This window comes from Zophobas morio, unplaced genomic scaffold (genome assembly GCF_036711695.1).
Source record: "Zophobas morio isolate AGI-343-1 ecotype UQ-CSIRO unplaced genomic scaffold, CSIRO_AGI_Zmor_V1 ptg000011l, whole genome shotgun sequence".
Lineage (NCBI taxonomy): Eukaryota > Metazoa > Arthropoda > Insecta > Coleoptera > Tenebrionidae > Zophobas > Zophobas morio.
In genome coordinates, this window is record NW_026972116.1 from 3,931,552 (window position 1) to 3,950,669 (window position 19,118).

The 19,118-nt window shown below is 33.0% G+C and overlaps 2 protein-coding genes across 3 annotated transcripts; one reads left to right on the plus strand and one right to left on the minus strand.

Annotated features, from left to right (window-relative positions):
- Positions 1-252: 252 nt before the first annotated feature.
- Positions 253-970, minus strand: LOC135127419 (piercer of microtubule wall 1 protein). Its single transcript, XM_064053856.1, has 2 exons — positions 679-970; positions 253-621 (listed from the first exon to the last, which is right to left on the minus strand). Exons 1-2 carry the CDS (start codon positions 852-854, stop codon positions 489-491), a joined length of 309 nt encoding a protein of 102 aa, XP_063909926.1. The 5' UTR covers positions 855-970; the 3' UTR covers positions 253-488.
- A 9,966-nt stretch (positions 971-10,936) lies between these two features.
- Positions 10,937-13,209, plus strand: LOC135127420 (organic cation transporter protein-like). 2 transcript variants are annotated; one of them, XM_064053858.1, is made up of 8 exons: positions 10,937-11,142; positions 11,199-11,361; positions 11,462-11,669; positions 11,724-11,830; positions 11,884-12,038; positions 12,088-12,699; positions 12,757-12,935; positions 12,989-13,209. In XM_064053858.1, exons 2-8 carry the CDS (start codon positions 11,213-11,215, stop codon positions 13,136-13,138), a joined length of 1,560 nt encoding a protein of 519 aa, XP_063909928.1. In that variant the 5' UTR covers positions 10,937-11,142; positions 11,199-11,212; the 3' UTR covers positions 13,139-13,209. The 2 variants fall into 2 exon arrangements, with proteins under 2 accessions (XP_063909928.1, XP_063909929.1); XM_064053859.1 differs by having other exon boundaries at positions 10,937-11,138.
- Positions 13,210-19,118: the final 5,909 nt, after the last annotated feature.

Consider the following 19,118-nt stretch of genomic DNA (forward strand, 5'->3'; position numbering starts at 1 on the left):
TATTTAAAATAAAAGTAAACAGATATAAATAATTATTATTGTAACATCCTGGTTTACGTCAAATGAATTTTTCAATTTTAGCTATATCAACTGTCATTTAAGTCTAGATATTTTTTTTAAACAAACTACTACATTGTTTACCTGGGCAAATACTTTTGTATTTTTTTGTAGTGTATTAAGTCACACTGTATATAAGATCACCCTATCTTTAATGAATCTTTAATGACCGCTAAATCTAAGAAACTAAAACAATGCTGACCAAAAATTTATTATAAAATATTATTACCAACAATGTGTTACATTACACCAGTCTCAAATTTTCAAGCAAACATAACAAAAACAATAACGAAATATGTATGAACACAACAAGGCTTCTCTTAATTTAGCTGCCTTCATCCACTTTGGCATTCGTAATTCTTAAGTAAAATGCATATCATGTTTAATAAATACAACATTAACAAATTTGGGAGATGAGTTCCGAGGGTCATTCAGTAGGGCGTGGGATCTAGGCCGGTATTGAGCGAATAATTTCTGTACATTCCAGTCTTAGCCAGAGCTTTACTGAACTCTTGATTATTAGGGAAAAACGACGTAGGTACGGTATGTATAGTGGGTGGGTATCTGCAAATTAAAAATAAATGTGGAATTCGCGTCGACCTTTTTTCCTTATTTATTTACCTCCCGTAATCGCTAGAAGTGGTCCTATAAAAAGGATGTTCCGGCGGCCTCCGCTGAATCCCATATCCATAAAACCAAGAAGGATATTCAAATCTTTTCGGTAGTTTGCAAGTACGGTAAAAGTCCGAGGTTTTGAGGACGGCTATGTGGCCGCCTTCCGAATTCCCGCAATCCATCTTCGAAAAGCTTTAAATCCCGCAGATGTCTTCGCTTAATATGGACTCTTGCAAAATTCCATACTGTAAAATTTTCACTGACACACGTCACGGAGGTTTAGTTTATATTGAATAAACTTGCTATAGCAACGGAACCAGCGCTTTCTCCAAAAGCTCGTTTTAATTACGACAGATACTCTTCGGAGGTCTTTTCACAGTAGATGCATTTCAGACACAAATAATTAATTAAAGTTGGTTTGCTTTGTTTATCGCTTGATCATTAAAGTAAGAACATTCAACATTACTGCATCTGAAGAGTTGCGCAGTTTCCACACGAATTATCTTTCAAAATAAATTGTTTAAGTAAGCAGTTACCTTTTTGTCTTACATAATAAAGACTTGAAACAGACCTTAAGATATTGTAAGTTTAATCATACGTTACTAAGTTTCGATATTTTTTTCGTGACTCTTGAGCTTGATTACACATCATAGAGCGCCGCCTACAATATATCGCTCAATTCGCTGTCTGTAAATTCGTTAAAAAACTGTGTAAAAATGAATAAAAAATGCGCTAAGTGTAATGAATTGTGTCCTGACGGTATTAAGTGTGATATCTGTGGACTACTCGTACATCCTGATTGTGCTGGTTTATCCAGAACGGAAGTATCGTGTTTACGTGCTAAACAACGAAAAATTAGTTTTTATTGTGAAAATTGTGATGTGGTCAACATCATAAAATCATTAAAAGATCAAATTGAACATATATCGCACGAAATTGCAAGTATAAAAAGAGAAAAATCGGTGCCAGCACCTCCGATAACCAATCCATCGTTATCTGAAGACGACATTATCAATGAGATAGTAGAACGTCAACAAAAAGCAGCAAACATCATTGTCTACAACTTACCGGAGTCCAAGGAATCATCGATCAATGAACGGGTCAATGATGATCAAACAAGATGTCTTAATATACTAAGGAAAAATATGCCTGACACCACATTTATTAAATGTAACAGATTAGGTAAAGCTAGTGAAAATCGTCCTCGTCCTATTAAATTGCAATTTGCGTCACCCGGTCAAGTATTACAAATACTCAGATCTTATAGGGTTGAATACAACATATATTTGAACCGAGATCTTACGATTAAACAACGCAATCACGCTTATAATGTTCGCAAAGAATTTAGAACTCGGAAAACGAACGGAGAAGAGGATATCATCCTTAAATATACAGACGGGGTACCTAAAATTGTTAAAAAAAACGTACATCAACCCAGCAGTCACTAAGTCAAATAGAATTGTCAGTCACACTTCAAAACGTTAGAGGTTTAAACACCAAAACCAATACTTTTTACTTGAATGCACTAAATTCGGAAAGTGACGTCATAATTTTATCCGAAACTTGGCTTCGGGAAGATATCAGACCTGCAGAATACTTTGACGAGTGTTATGAGGTATATCAACGTAACGGAGGCAATAGAGGTAGAGGAGTTCTTGTCGCCGTAAAAAATGGTTTTTCTTCGAGTGATATGAAATTGCGCAGTCCAGATGATGCTGTGGATCTTGTTGGGGTCAAGCTAGGAAATCAGGGAAATTACGTCAATATTATTGCAGTTTATATCCCACCTGCTAAACCATCTTATGTGTATGAAGCCATATTCGAATATATTGAATTAACCACGGATCTCACTAAAAGAACTATTTTTGCGGGAGATTTTAATATTCCCGAATATAATTACGAACAAAATATCTTAGGCAGTAAAGGAACAGTGAATGCGTTACATACATTTATGGCATTCAATGCAATGAATCAAATAAACAACATACCCAATAAGAATGGTAGATATTTAGATCTGGTACTCTGTTCAGAAGATATAGTTTTCGAAATCACTCGACAACTTGATCCTCTTGTTAAAGAAGACGACCATCACCCATCTCTGGAGTTGCTAGTACGTCTGTCTAATTTTGAGCGTAATATACCTTTTGTCACTCAACATTCGAAATACTATTACAACTACAAAAAATGTGATCTTACTACGTTATATACAGAATTAGCCTTTAAATCATGGGAAGATCTTTATAAAATATCGAACGTCGATGAAGCTACGGATTTTTTCTATAATGATCTGATGAAGTGTGTTGACTCTTTTGTGCCCTGTAAACCCATTAAAAACCGCACCTATCCAAAATGGTATACTCTGCAACTGATTAAATTAATCGAAATGAAAAATCGATATAGGAAACTTTACAAAAAAACTAAATTACAATATTATTCCGATATGGTTATTCAAATTCGTAAAGAAATCAAGTCTAATATCAAAAAAGATTACGATAAATTTGTGAGTGACGCACAGTTTCGTCTTCGCAACGATCCGCACAAGCTTTGGTCATTTATTGACACAAAAAAAAATGTAACCAGAATTCCAGGCAAAATGACTCTTGATGCTGAAGAATTGTCTTCGCCATATAGCATTGTCGAAGGATTTGCAGATCTATTTAGCAGTGTCTATTCGTCGAAGACATGTCATCCCATCTGTGATACTTTTGATTCTGTCTGTGATAATAATGGCTGTGGCATTGTGGATAACCTAAACTGTGATACATCTGACTGTGATATGCAAAATGTGCTCCATACATTTCATATATCTATGGTTGACATCAAGAAGGCTGTGAAAAAGTTAAAGTCTAATTTTACTTCGGGACCGGATAAAATACCGGCATTCCTTGTTAAGGATTGTATTAATTGTTTTTGCGAACCTCTTTGCTATTTGTACAATTTAATTGTTCAGACCAGTACCTTTCCCAAATTATGGAAAATCGCTAAAGTAATCCCAATTTTCAAGTCGGGCAGTAAGTCAGATGTCACTAACTATCGCCCAGTATCTGTCATTAGCAATTTTGCAAAAATTTTTGACAGCATCTTAACTAATATTTTGTATAGCCACGTAACATCCCAAATTACACACAGGCAGCATGGTTTTATCAAAGGGAAATCTACTACTACTAATTTAAGTGAATTTGTCCAATTAGTTTCCAATGCTCTAGATAAACGTCATCAGGTAGATGTTATTTACACTGATCTCTCTAAGGCCTTTGACATTGTTGATCATAATATATTAATAAATAAGCTTTCAAAAGTTGGTTTATGTAACAGCTTGATATCTCTTTTTCAATCAATATTGAGTGAAAGATCTCAGTATGTGGAACACAATGGCTATCAATCTAGGGTGTATTCTTCTACTAGCGGAGTAACACAAGGGTCAAATCTTGGGCCTATTTTGTTCAATATTTTTATCAATGATATTACGAAAGCCTTCACCAGCCAAGTATTTTTGTACGCGGATGACCTAAAGATTGTAAGAATAATTAAAGACCACCTCGATTCTTTAGCGCTTCAAGAGGATATTAATAATTTTGTGATGTATTGTAGAACTAATAAAATTAAGATTAACATAAATAAATGTAAAGTAATGACCTTTTCTCGTAAAACTCATGAAATTAATTTTCAATATTACCTAGACAATACGTTACTAAACAAATGTGAACAAATTCAGGATCTTGGCGTAACTTTAGATAGTTCCCTGTCATTCGTTCCTCATATTAATAAAATCTGTAAAGACGCGTATACCATGTTAGGCTTTATAAAAAGGAACACCACTAGTTTTAAAGATATTGAATGTTTGAAAATACTTTATAATGCTTACATCGTAAACAAGTTAAACTATTGTTGTGTAGTATATTCGCCAATGTACAATATGTGTGTTAGTTATAACAAATTATGTAGATTTAACAAAGACATAGATATATTTCGTTTTCAGCTTAGCGCATTTAGAAGGCTATGTAAAGACTATTTTAATATGTTTTAACGTTTTTCGGTATTCTTTTTAAGTAGATACAAGTTTGTTGTTTTGTATTTTGTTATCCTGTAATTGGACTTCGGTCTGCTGAGTAAATAAATAAATCTTAAATCTTAAATCTTGATTTGTGCTTTATGGAAATAATAGTGTATCTGCGGGCAGTGTATATTGTCTTGCACAAACAGTTTTTATCAACGAAAGAAGGAAAGCGTGCTATACTTACACTCTAGAAGACGTTCTACCAGTCTGTTAAATAACCTTATTACAATTGGGTGTACTGTTCACCTTATGTAAAGCGGACCGAGTGTCCACAACACTTTCTCGGCAATTTTACCCTAAAATTCACAAGTAAGCGAATGTTGTATCAGCTCACTTTGGAATAGAGATGACTTTCTGTCGAAATGAACTTCTAAAAACGTTTTTTTTTTTTTATTAAAAACACTAGACACACATATTTCGACTCATCATATAGCATAGCTCTTTATACAAGTCATCATCAAGTAAATACTATAATATGAAGACGACTAGACTTTACATTTTGGACCAGTATGACGACTACACAATTTTTGCACTAATATTTAAGCAATCCTAATGTAATGAATTTTGCTATTTTTAAATAATAATTTTAATTTTTTAGAGAAAAGAATAACTCGCAGGATTTATTATCGTAATACTAAATAAACTAATAGCTTTATTAAAGGTTAGCGTGAAGAACGTATCTCTACATTTGTCGTAAGCTCCCTATTAGACTTTGTTTTAATATGTTGTAGTAGTCCAGTCAAATTAGCGATCAACCTCGGAATGAGAGATAATAAGCTGAATTTTCGTATATACCTTCATTTTAGCGTTCTAAAAGTTGTCTCAAAAGTCTCATAAAATCTCGTGTCTGCGTCGTAAGTTATTCAAGGTCAAAGGTGAAGAAAAACAGTTTTTTGCGATTATCTCGGTTTCTATTGCTCCAATGATGTTAACATCTATTACCGTAATTGTAGAGCACAAAATTTGGCACAAATTTTATTTGAAACATTTTTTCATGCGTTTTCATGCGTGAGCGCGCAGCGCTCATCCATACGTACTGTAATGCAATCAACCGTGAATATCTGTGAATACTACCTTTAATTTTGAATAATAATTTGTATTATTTATCAGTTAATACATTGCATTTAATAACATTTTACATATTTTCAATACATTCATTTAATGATAATGATACTTACCTATTTTGTAGAATTAAAAATTCTTTAAATGAAATACTTATTGTATGTATATCTTAATTTATTGAAAGTAGATTTTAAGTAGAAAAATAACTAAGTACTTTATCTTTCAAATGTGTAAGTTTTTATATATTAGATAATATATTATACTTGTTGTATTATTATATATCTAAAAGTTATATTAATTTTTTCAAAATAAAAATTTAAGGAAGTAAAACGAGTTAATGTAGTTTAATTTTATCTTTGTTCAGTATCTGTGCATTTCTTACGATTGAAATTGAATTGCAGTGAAAATCTAGAAATCTTTAATAATTTAAAGAACAAAAGTATTAATTTTCTTCTTCTTCACCGTTATCTTCTGGACGTTCGGGAATTTCTGTTTCATCGTCATCATCTTCGGTGCCCTGAATCGTTGTTTCCAGACCTTCCAGTTATAATCATGATAGAAAAATAAGTACTTAAAACCTTACACATTTTAAAGATATAAATAAATTGAGATATATACAATAAATATTTCATTAAATGCGTTTTTAATTACACAAAGTAGGTAAGTATTATTCAATGAATATGTTGAAAATATGTAAAATGTTTAAATACAATGTATTAATTGATAAATAATACAAATTTTTCAAAATTCAAGGTAGTATTCATAGATATTCACGGTTGATTGCATTACAGTACGTGTGGATGAGCGCTGCGCGCTCACTGCCCTCTATCTCAAAAACGATTGAGCGCATGAAAAAATATTTCAAATAAAATTTGTCCCAAATTTTGTGCTCTACAATTATGATAATAGATGTTAACATCACTGGAGCAATAGAAACCGAGATAATCGTAAAAAACTGTTTTTCTTCATCTTTGACCTTGAATAACTTACGACGCAGACACGAGATTTTATGAGACTTTTGACACAACTTTTAAAACGCCAAAATTAAGGTATATACAAAAATTCAGCTTATAATCTCTCATTCCGAGATTGAAATAAATAAATAAAAACAAACATGAACTAATGATTAATGGTTTATTATTGAGATCATATTATCACAGACAAAGGTGACTAGACTAGATATTGATCTTTTTTATCCTAAAATGACTGGACTATAGGTACTTAAATAGTTAACTGTATTTTATTAATAGCTCTATTAGAAAATCAAAAAACGTGCGCGGTAGAAAAATTATTTTGTAGTACTTCTAATTTTAACTTGAATAAGGAAGGAAGTTACGCCAAGTTATAACTGTCATTATAATTATAATTTAATGCCACCACTCATTGTGAGTATACGTGCAAAACCATTTTCAAAAAATGTTGTTCTTTGATAAATAGATCTTTACTTGGCTACGGTTCTGGGGACAAAAATACTTATGGAGTATTTTACTCCCCAGTCTGAAACGTAGCACTAAACTGTCCCCAGTGTCACAGAATTTTTATATGAAACTTAAATCATGCCCATGCCAGAACCGCCTATGTATGTATGTAGTTGTATACATATTTATAACTAAATATTTTCTTCCAAAATTACTTCTTTGGCTGGGAAAGTAAAATTATTATACAAATCGCAAACTCAAAACGTCTTAAACCCTCATATCTTATATTATTGTGAATATCGTAAGTTTTATCACAACGACTAAACACGTTTAAGTATTCCATTAGCAATCATCTATAATAATATCAACACATAGGTATTGTGAATCTATTTTTTTTTTTTTTGGAATTTTGAATCACTATGACGACATTTTGTCATCATATTGAGTGTCAAAACGATGCTATTTTAGCACTAGCGCTAAAATGGATTTACATTTTGCAACTAGTGTCAATATGAAAAGTAATAATTGAAAGTTTTATAAAAATTGTATTTATAATTAAAGTAAAACGTACAATTTATTAAATTAGAAAAACAAACACCATTAGCAGAAAATACACACATTTCATCTGATATATGAATATTTGACTGAGTTGACAAATACCAATCATTAGTATTAGCTTCATTAAATTTAAGTTTTTTTGCAACCTGACAGTTTTCGGTGTCTCCTTCACCCATAATCAAGTAACATATTTTCTTTTTGTTCTCCAAACAATCGTCCACGTATCCCTTAGCAACGTTTGATGATTTCTAGGCATCATGACTTTTTATAACCCACATATCCCCCCCCCCCCCCCCCGTCGGCCATTAAAGAATCTGAAGGACGTCGGAAGCAGAGACCAATATATTGTTCTGTATTTGGTAATTCCAAAAAATTTTAAATCTTACTTGGAAGCCCACCGGTTGAACAGTACAAACAGTACATTTTGCCTTTTTATAAAAAATGTCTAATGCGAAGTATGAGATGGACGCAGTACTGCATATTTGCAAACAATATTCACCAAGTTTAAATTTTTGAAATTTTCTTCTGTTATTGTGAACTCACGCGCCACTTTTATTTTAGTGATGGGCAAGGTGATTTTTAAAAAATTATCTATGCGCAAATTAAGCAGTTCTTGTCTGCGGCAGGCCCCCGTCATTCTTATTATTGCGGCCCTCGTCATCGGAAAATTTTCAATATCTTGCTTGGTGAAGGTTTTGAATTTTTTTGCGCCCTATTCTTCACTTTGTAGTTTCAAAAATGCAATTAAATTTGTACACTTACTTAAATTAAGGTTTTTGTTGACTGAAATAATTGTTCTTAACATTGAATATACACTCCACAACGTTGAAGGCTTTACAGTCTTGGACGTTTCAAGAAAGTAAGCCAACATTAAATTTATTACTTTCTCATCAATGCATTCTACTTTTTATTTGTGGGTCCAGTCTTCGAAACGGTGGTATGTTGTCTTGTATGCGGACCGAGATTTTTAGGGGATTAACTGCGACACAGCTTCTTGTGTGGTCCCTTCAATGTTAAGTAGAATGTCGTCTTCATCAGAATCACACATTTTTGTTCACCGCAGAGATAAACAGGCACCAACTTTAATAATTATTACTAAATTGCACGATGGTTTTTCTTGTTTATTATATAAATGCTAGTAACCAACTAAATATTTTCAGCCACTTAACTTTTGATTGAAAATTATCGCTCGACCAAAATTATAATTTATTCATATTTACATTTAGTTGTTCAAAATTGCTACGCTCGTGTGAGGAACTTAACGTTTACTGCCAAAAAAGCGTTCATTTTGCCACTTGATATACAGGGTGTGTATTATAATAACGGGACCCTGACCAATTTTCAAGGCAACACAACATACATCTATCAGTTATCGCTAGATTCCAAAATAAACACACACGTTTTTAGGATCAACGTAGGTACTCTCCTTACTAGTTTTGTTTATTTCTGAAAGACGTCAATCAAAATTTCACAAATGAAATATTAAAAAAACACCAACATATTAATTCAAAGAAATGTAATAAATAAATTGAACAATTAAATAAATTTAACTAGCGTAAGTACTGTTCAAAATACCTCCCTTCCTGCGCAACACACATGTCGATGCGATTTAAGCAAGACAACCGGACTCGGGCAAGTGTTTCAGGAGTTATTGCAGCACATGCATTTCGAATTCTGGTTCTTAAATCTTCACAATTACGAATAGGACTTTCGTAAACTTTTTCTTTTACAACCCCCCAGAGGAAGAAATCTAAAGGTCTTAAGTTGGGACTACGAGGGGGCCATGCATTCACACTGCCTCTGCCAATCCACTTATTTGCAAACGTCTCATTAAGATAGTCCCTAACGACCCTGTGATAATGAGGTGGTGCCCCGTCCCGTTAAAACTCTTGTCATAGGTTGAGAGGAACATTTTCTAATAACCCCGGGAAATCATTTTTCAAAAATTGTCGATACCTGTGTCCTGTTAAGTTGCCTTCGAAAAAGTATGGGGCAATTACGTAACCGCAATAATACCAGTCCACACATTTATGGAATAAACATTTTGAAAATGAGCTGTTCTGATCCAGTGTGAGTTATTTTGGGAGCAATAGTGACAGTTGTGCCGATTAACAATCCCGTTATTGCCAAATCTTGCTTCATCGCTTGAATAAAAAATTGTCGTCCAACTCTAGTTGATGTTGCAAAAAATTGCAAAATTGTATTTTTCTGGTAAAGTCTTCTTCTTTTAGATCTTGTACTAATGTCACATGGTAGGTGTGGAACTTATTCGCTCTCAAAATTTTTTAAACGGAAGATTGAGATATTCCTACCTGTCGTGCTATAAATCTTTGACTCACATGCGGGCTATGATTTCAGTTACACGAATTTAATTTTTGACACCAGCAGCGGTAAGTCCACTATTTCTTGTTTCTTTCGGCCAATTTTATCTTAATATTTTTTCTAAACATCTAAAGATTTGGTCGGATGGATGTCGCCTATCAGGATATCTTCTTTCGTAGAGATTTGCTGCTGCAACAGCATTTTTTCCGCATTCTCCAAAAATTAAAATCATAGCAACCTTTTCATCGTTCGTGTATTTAACCCTCATCTTATCGCGAAGACTAAAAACTTATCGGAGCTCAAAATTGACAAATAGAATGATTGCGAAAGCCAAAATTAACTACTAGGCATTGCTATCCATGTACATTTAAGAAAAATAAAATATAAAAAGAGTTACATATGACATATGTATTTTGTGTTGGAATGAAATTTGGTCAGGGTCCCGTTATTATAATACTCACCCTGTATAAATAGCTATTATATCATTCACATTTCCCATCAAACCAGTTTTCACCACTCTATTATCCCACAACTTCATTAAATCAATTTCTGTTTTTAGATTTCACAAATTTACAAAATATGTGAGGCATGACCCTGTTTCTTGTTATGCGTTACTAGTGCTCTGTGAATTATGATACAATTTGTATTAGCGAATTACAAGCATCACGTGAAATAAGACTTTTACTTTATTAGATAAAGCATATAAAGTAACATACTGTGCCATCTAGCGTACGGTAGAAATTCTTCAGCTGTAGAAGTCGCTAAAATTGCAGTGAAACTTTAACTTTTACGTAGTTGATTAAGAAGTTCCCAATTCCAAAAACTGAACACAAGCTGCAGTCATTAATTAACAGGCTTTCGTTTTTAGAAAAAAAAATGCAGTGCCGTGAAAAACAGAAAGCTATAATATTCACTTTAACGTATTAACAGTGCAGTTCTTGCAGTGTCGACATAATGACAACAAACTAAAGTTGAGCCAGCAACCTTTGTGTTATAATTAACGTGCCAAGTGTTTCGCATGTGTGCTAATTTAAATACATGATTATTTAGTAGGTAGCTTCTATTGACGATTTTTGTATCGCCAGTGTTGTTTTAATTATTTTTTTAAGTTATACACAACAGTATGGAAAAAGTGGAATTTGAAAAACTCTTAAACATAATAGGAAAATGGGGACAATTTCAAATCCGAGCATATATCCCTTTATGCTGTGTTGTAGTTTTTAGCGTTTTTCAAATGAGTTATATTTTTGTTGCACGTGATACAAAATACAGGTATAAACACTTTTATTATTTTATGATATTGTTTGTGGACTATATATTTAAAGGTTGTTGTTTTAATTATAGTAGGAGTAATTAGAATTTATTCTTATAGATGCAAAATTCAAAACTGTCGAAATGATTCTGAACTTTATAATCCAACATGGCTAAAAAACGCGGTTCCTTACAAAAACAACGTACCCAGTCGGTGTCTGCTTTATATGCCGATGTACAATAATACTTGCACAGATTTTTATAAAAATGAAACTTACACTTGTCACGCTTATGTGTTCGAAAAGAAGCAAACGACTATAGTGCAAGATGTATGTGTACCTACAGATTTAAAATTTTCAGTATGAAAAAAGTTTCCATTTTAGTTTAACATTACTTGCGACGAAAATTTATGGAAATTAACACTAGCTGGTACTGTGAGTGCTATAGGGGAACTGTTTTGCCTTCCCTTTGTTGGATTTCTGTCAGATCAGTAGGTATCTGACTATTAAGCCATATTATTCCTCTTATGTTTAAACTTTTTAGTTTTGGCAGGAAACGTATGATAATAGCTAGTTTGGTATTTAGTACAACCGTAGGCCTTATGAGATCATATTCACCTGAATACATTGTCTACATAATTTTGGAATTTTTAGATACTGCTTTAGGTTCAGGTCTTTATAGTGGGGCCTTTATTTTAGGTAGGTGACAATAATTAATATATGTTATTTTAAATTAACAAAATATTAGCTTTAGAAATTGTCGATAAAACAAGACGTAGCACTGCTAATACTATAATCTCTCTTGCTTTTGCACTGGGACAAGTAATTCTGGCCACAGCAGCCTGGATAACATCATCATGGAGGATTTTTCTTCGTGTTATATACGCCCCTGGAGTTTTAATACTGTTTTCTTTATGGTATATCCCAGAATCTGTAAGATGGCTCATTCTAAAAAAAAGAGCAAAACATGCACACAAGGTATTAAATACAATGTCTAAGATGAATGCAGGAGTGGAGTTTGACAAAGATATTTTAACAACAGAATTCAGTCAACATCAAAATGATCGAAAACTTTCCTTTCCACTTAAAGAAGTTTTTAAATCGAAAAAAATAGTTATTAGAATTATCCATTGCTCTTTTACTTGGATATGCTGCACTTTTCCCTATTACGGTCTAACAATACAGTCAGTGACTTTATCTGAAAATGTTTATGCAAATTTTATATGTACCTCTTTAGTAGAGGTTCCCGCTTATTTTATAACACAAAGTATAATTGATCGTTTTGGCCGTCGAAAAACCTTAGGCTTAAGTTTGATTACTGGAGGAGTTTGGTGCGTTTTAGTAAACTTCGTAGACGAATGTAAGTACTAAATATTATTTTCTGTAAATTATGCAGAAAACTATTTCTCTTTTCTAGCGAAGTGGTTAAGTTTGGTAATTTTTTTAAAAGGAAAATTTTTTATAACTGTATCTTATACCATACTGTACATCTACACTGCCGAATTGTTTCCAACCAACTCAAGGCATTCAATTTTTGCTATCTGTTCTATGTTTGGAAGAATCGGAAGTATGATTGCTCCACAAATTCCACTACTGGTGAGTCTAGAAATGTGATGATTGTACAAACGCCATTATGAATTCTGTTGTAGGAAAGAATATTCAAATCATTGCCTTTGATAATATTTTTTGCGACGGCAGTTACAAGTGGTGTTTTAGCATTTTGGTTACCAGAAACATTGAACACTGAACTACCCAAAGACAATAATGAAGCAATCGAGATAGAAGAACAAGGAGGATAACATATATATGTATTTTTTTTTGTCGTAACTACTAACTTATTTTTTGTAAATATATGTATAGTTTTTTGTTATTCAAGTGTGCTTTAATTATTCATCACCCTAAAAGGACCAAGAATAGACAGATTATTTAATTTTAACACCTGCAAACATTAATTGAACACGTATGTTTCAAGTTTACATATAGTACTACCCCAACAGGTAATCGCATTCATTAAACCCCCGAACGTAAGATCAAAATTCGAAAATTTATAAGACGGGCAAAAAACGTTTTCACGATGAGTCGAGTTGATGCAACGAGAAAGATAATGCATCCTAGAAGTACTATAAATTAGAGCAGTTTACGAGCTTAACCGCCAAGAACTTGCGTAAATTCGGCGGATTCACATGCACTAAAATTTCGTGACCCTTTTAAAACCACCAAATGCGGTCTAAATCGCAAGTACTTCTTAATCAAGTCAAGCGCGGGATGGCATTAATGGACCAGTTATCACCATTGAAATGACACTAAAAACAAAACAAATGGGCTAAAATCCCTATATGAGGCGGAAACATCGGAACCCACATTCTGACAAAATCTGAGGTGCTACCGGTCGTGTTGCTGTTGTGAATCACCGAATTCTTCCAACTTGAATTTTTGCCCGAATTTCTGCTGAATTTTGAAGAAAGCTGGACTTGCAAAGATCGCTGAAATCCGAAGAAAGCTGGACTAGTCTAGTTTCAGTCATGCTTGACTTTCTCTCGGTCTCGCTACCCTGTTGTTCTTTCTTGACTTCGGCTGTGTAAAGTGTTTAATTTATGCATTTTTGTCCATGTATGCTCTTGTATTCGAGCGGTACTCTCCACCTTGTGTAAGTTTTTAACTCGGCGAGAGAGTTCTTCCGGTAAATTATCGAATATTTTTTATGAAAAATAATCTCCAATGTCCATCCGTTTTCGAGTCCGGTTCTCAGAGTTCACGATACGGATAATTTAAATGAGCTTTAGAAGTTTCTGAACCGAACCAATTTTTGATCAGATCCTGATCCCTTTGCCGTTACTTTGAGTTTATTACATTTAAATATGTTCTTGATCTCTAATTATTTTGTGGTAGTCTTCAGAAACCTCGCACTTCATACGAATTTAATCCCTGCACCATAAATTAGAGCATTGATGGTACTATTTTTTTAACTTCTAGCCCACTTGAGAGGCTCCAGCTATTTATTCTGCCTGCATTTAAACGCCCAGTGACCGCTGATTTGCCCCTGAACAAGAATTTACGCTCGGCGTATTTAGTGCATTAATAGATGTAACAATTGCTTCAGTTTTCGGATGTTTTAATTTTATAATTAGCGTAGATTTAGTTGCATGTTTTAATACAGTTAGTTTTGATTTTTATTCTCGGGGGAATAATAGTAGTAATTAGCGGTCATATGAATACCCAGTCGCAGTTTATTATTCAGCGCATTGCATTACTAGAATTCGCATCTTTGTAGTTTTCGAGGTTATTTTGTTATTATTATTACAAATTTAGTTGCACGTACCGTTTTAGGAGGTATCACACATATTTAGGGTCTTGTAAATTTAGCCTCAATTTTAAAATTATATCAAGCTTATTTAATGGATTGTAGATTTAGTTTTATTAGGTTTCGTAAGTTTATATTCGTAAATTTCAGGATTGATGTAAATGAAACCCAGTTGGTAGTAGCTTATCATAATTATGCATGTTTTAGGTATATAAGTTTACTTCTATGTTTTATTTTGTTCTTTTGTCTGGCATATATTTAAGTATTTTCTTTAATCATGTTTGGTAGTTTTATGATTCAGTATAAGTATTAAAATGTTAAAATCGTTTAATTATATTATTAACTCTTCCGGCACATGCAGTTTAGCTCTCCATTTCCAAGGAAATGGACCTACATTCAAATAAATAATTTTGTTAGTGTACAAATGCTCAGCCGCGGTCAATAAACAATTTGATCACGACACAAGTGGGTGTATTCCTTAAAGCAAAATATAATAATAATACTTTATTTCCTTTAAGACAACATTTACATTGTATAGGACACATCAATAAGTACAAAAAAAAACAATACACTTGCAAATCGCATCACAAAATAATAATTAGACAACACAATTAAAGAATTCTCCTAGACTATAAAACGCATTGTCTACTAGAAATGTTTTAAGTTCCTTCTTAAACTTCGCCACAGTTTCGCAAGTCCCAATCCTGGTTGGCAATTTATTGAAAATTTTTGGACCTAAATAGCGCAAAGAATTTAAACAAATATTGTATCTGGTACACGGCACGGTAAGGTTGTTAATTTGTCTTGTGTTATAACTATGAGTTTGTCGTACAGTTGGTATTGTATTTTTGTTTGCATAAGTATAAATCGCCATCTCAAAAATAATCAAGCATGTCAAGGTTAAAATTTTATATTTTCTAAAAATATTTCTACAGGTATCGGTTTTCCTTAGTCCAAAGATCGTTCTTAAAACTTTTTTTTGTGTTACAAAAACATCAGATGCCATAGTTGAACAGCCCCACAGACATATCCCATACCTCATCCTAGAATCCACCTGCGCATAATACAAACATAAAAGTTGTGGTTTCGACAAATAAGATCTTAATGTACGAAACATATACACACACTTTGATAGCTTAGAAATAAGACTTTCACAATGGCTGTTCCATGTAAAGCAATGGTCAAAAATCACTCCGAGAAATTTTACCTCATCAACATTATTAATTCCAGTGCCATTTACTTTCAAAGATATATTTTCGCATCTTTTTTGTCGAACGTGGAAGCGAACACACTGAGTTTTATCTGTATTCAAGAATAATGAATTATCACAAAACCAGTTAGAAACTTCATTCAGTACCCTCTGCGACTTCTCTTCTATCTTGACATTTTGTTTGTCTGAGATTACGATTGATGTGTCATCTGCGTAAATCGTAAATGATCCTTCCCCCGCAATACTATCTAAATCATTCACATATAACACGAATAAAATTGGTCCAACAATCGAACCTTGTGGAACGCCGACATTAATATTTTGCATATTAGAATTAGTTGCTGTAACAATATTATGATTATTCTTGCTTGTTATACTAACATATTGTTTTCTGTCATGTAAGTATGTCTTTATCCAATCTAAAGCGTTGCCACGAATGCCAATCCGATCTAATTTAATGAATAATTTTTCATGACTTACGCAGTCGAATGCCCTGCTGAGGTCACAAAATACTCCAACCGGGCACTCGCCTTCATTAATAAACTCCAATAAGTTCTCATGATATTTTTGTAATGCTGTTGCCGTGGATCGTCCCAAACGAAACCCATGTTGCCTATCTGATAAAATTGATAACTTATTAATGTAACCTAGGAGTCTCTGAACAAAACAGTATTCAAAAACTTTAGAAAATCCTGATGTTATTGTTACGGGTCTATAGTTTTCCATCAGCTGGGGGTTATTTTTTTTAAATATAGGTATTACTTTGCTGGTTTTGAGTAAGTTAGGAAATTTCCCTGAACTGAAAGACAAATTAACTAAATAAGTAAGTTGATTGGCAATAGTTGTTATACTATGTTTTATAATACACAAAGGAATATCGTCTAGTCCTGCCGAGCTCTTGTTTTTCATTTTTGTCAATAATAAGTTAACTAATTCTTGCGAGTGAAAAGGAGTTAGATAAATTGAACTTTCTTTTGATGATGGAAAATTTATTCGGTTTTTATTATCGTTTTGCTTGGATGGAATCTGATTAATAACATTCTCTGGAGCATCTTTGAAAAAATTATTAAATGCGTTAGCAATTAATTTTGGTTGTGTAAGCTGGATACCATTTCTTTCAATTTCTATGTCATTCACCTTCTTATCTCGTCCAGAAGCTTGTGCAATTACACGCCATGCCGTTTTAGATGGATCTTTGGACATAAAGATTTTGTTTTGAAAATATTTTTTTTTTGTTGATGCAACAAGTTGAAAGTGATCTTTTTTTGCTTCTTTATAGACTTCGTTTAACTCGAAATTTCTACATTTGTGAATGTAAAGATCTTTAAGTTTCAAGCTAGATAGCTTCACGTCATCATTTACCCAATTTTTGTGAAGAGCATTCTCAAAATATAATTTTTTAGGAAAGTATATATCGAAATAATACTGAAATGTATTTATAAAATATTCAAAAGCGTCATCTATATTCCCGATTTTGTAGAAATCATTCCAATTCATTTGAGAAAGAGACGTTAAAAAATTCACGATGGCTTCCTGGTCATTTATGTTCCGCTTAAAGAATTTTTGAGATACCGGTTTATATTGCAAAGCGGGTAGATTAAACAAAATTGTTCTATGGTCAGAAATATTGTTGTCATTTACACCAGACCAATTATTATCAAACGTCCATAGATTAGAATAGAGAAGGTCTATGGTAGATGAAGAATTATTCTTCACCCGTGTAGGGTTTGTTAAGTGTAATCCAAGATTGAAACTTGTAAACACGCTGCTGAGCAATCTAAGATTTTTACTATCTACCTTTGCGTCAATATTAAAATCACCGCAGCATATGATTTTTAACTTAGGTTTAAAACACAAATTTAACACATTGTAAAGTTGGTCACAAAACATACTAACATCTCCAGTTGGAGATCGATAACAACTAAACAATAATAAGGTATTATTAGAGTCTAACTTGCAGGAAATTTCACAGATTTCAAAATTTTTGTCCATACAAAAATGATCTAATTTGATAGCTTGTACGTTTAGTCCTTTGGCACACCAAATAGCAACGCCACCTCCGATCACAAACTTCCTACAGTAATAAGATACTAGACTGTAATTACTAAAACTAAAACTACTAATTGAGGTATCGGTAGCCCAGGTTTCAGTTAGACAGATAAATTTAATATTTCCGCTATATGCATTCAATATTAATTCTAATTCGTTACATTTATCTACACTTAAACTTCTAACATTTAACAATAAATAATTAGGATTCCCTATTTTATTCTCTAAAAGTTCCGGCCTTACGAAAAAATCTGTACTGCTTAACAATAATTCGTTCTGGCCACTTACCGGGATCATACAGTTGTGTTAGTAATTCATTGTCAAATTGAGTGCTAACTTTAAAAGAAGCGTTAGTACCTTTAGAATCCAGTTTTGTTACCGCAAATTGATTGTGAGGCCAATTTTCAGTTAAGTGTTTTTCAACATCTTCTTCTTTTGTTTTGGGATCACAACCTCCAACGTATAGCCAGATTCTTCTATCGGGTGCTTTCAGAGACTGCTTTCCTGAATCATTCCCATTGTCATTTCCACCTGTTCCCTTTATAACGTTTTGTTTAGGACGAATGGGTTGAATTTTCGTCTTTCCGGTATCCTTATCTGAATTGGTAGGCGGATTTGTTTTCTTCATTTTTTCCTTGCTACGATTATCTTTATCGCTATTTTTTGGCACCTCGGTATCAAAAAACTCTTCTGAATCAGTCGAGGTGTCTAATGCTTGAACTTGAATATTTTGGTTATCTCGGTCTTTCATACCATTGCCGCTGACATAATCGAATAACCTATTGTTAATTTCTGTCAGATGATTTATTTGATCCTCCAGATCTTCTATTTTTTTCAGAAACTTTGCCGTTTCGCGTCTTACGACATCACTCACTACTTGCCGTAGATCACTCAATTTCACTAACTGGTCGTATTATCATTTCTCATCATCCAAACGATATTTTCCGAAACTTCTTAGAGGCTTCTGTACTTCAACACATTAAGCGTATCACGAACAGATTTAGGTCATTACCTATCGTCTCGATTTAGGCAATCGGAATATAAACAAAGAAAAATAATTAGAAAAACCGATTTTTCATAATGACATTATTGAAAAATTTTAATGAATTAAAAACATTATTAAAGTAAATGATTACCCTAGTATATAATACAACGTGTGCCACTATGATAGAATTTTGTTTTGTAGTTAGTAAAATTTTTAATTAGATATATCTACTTA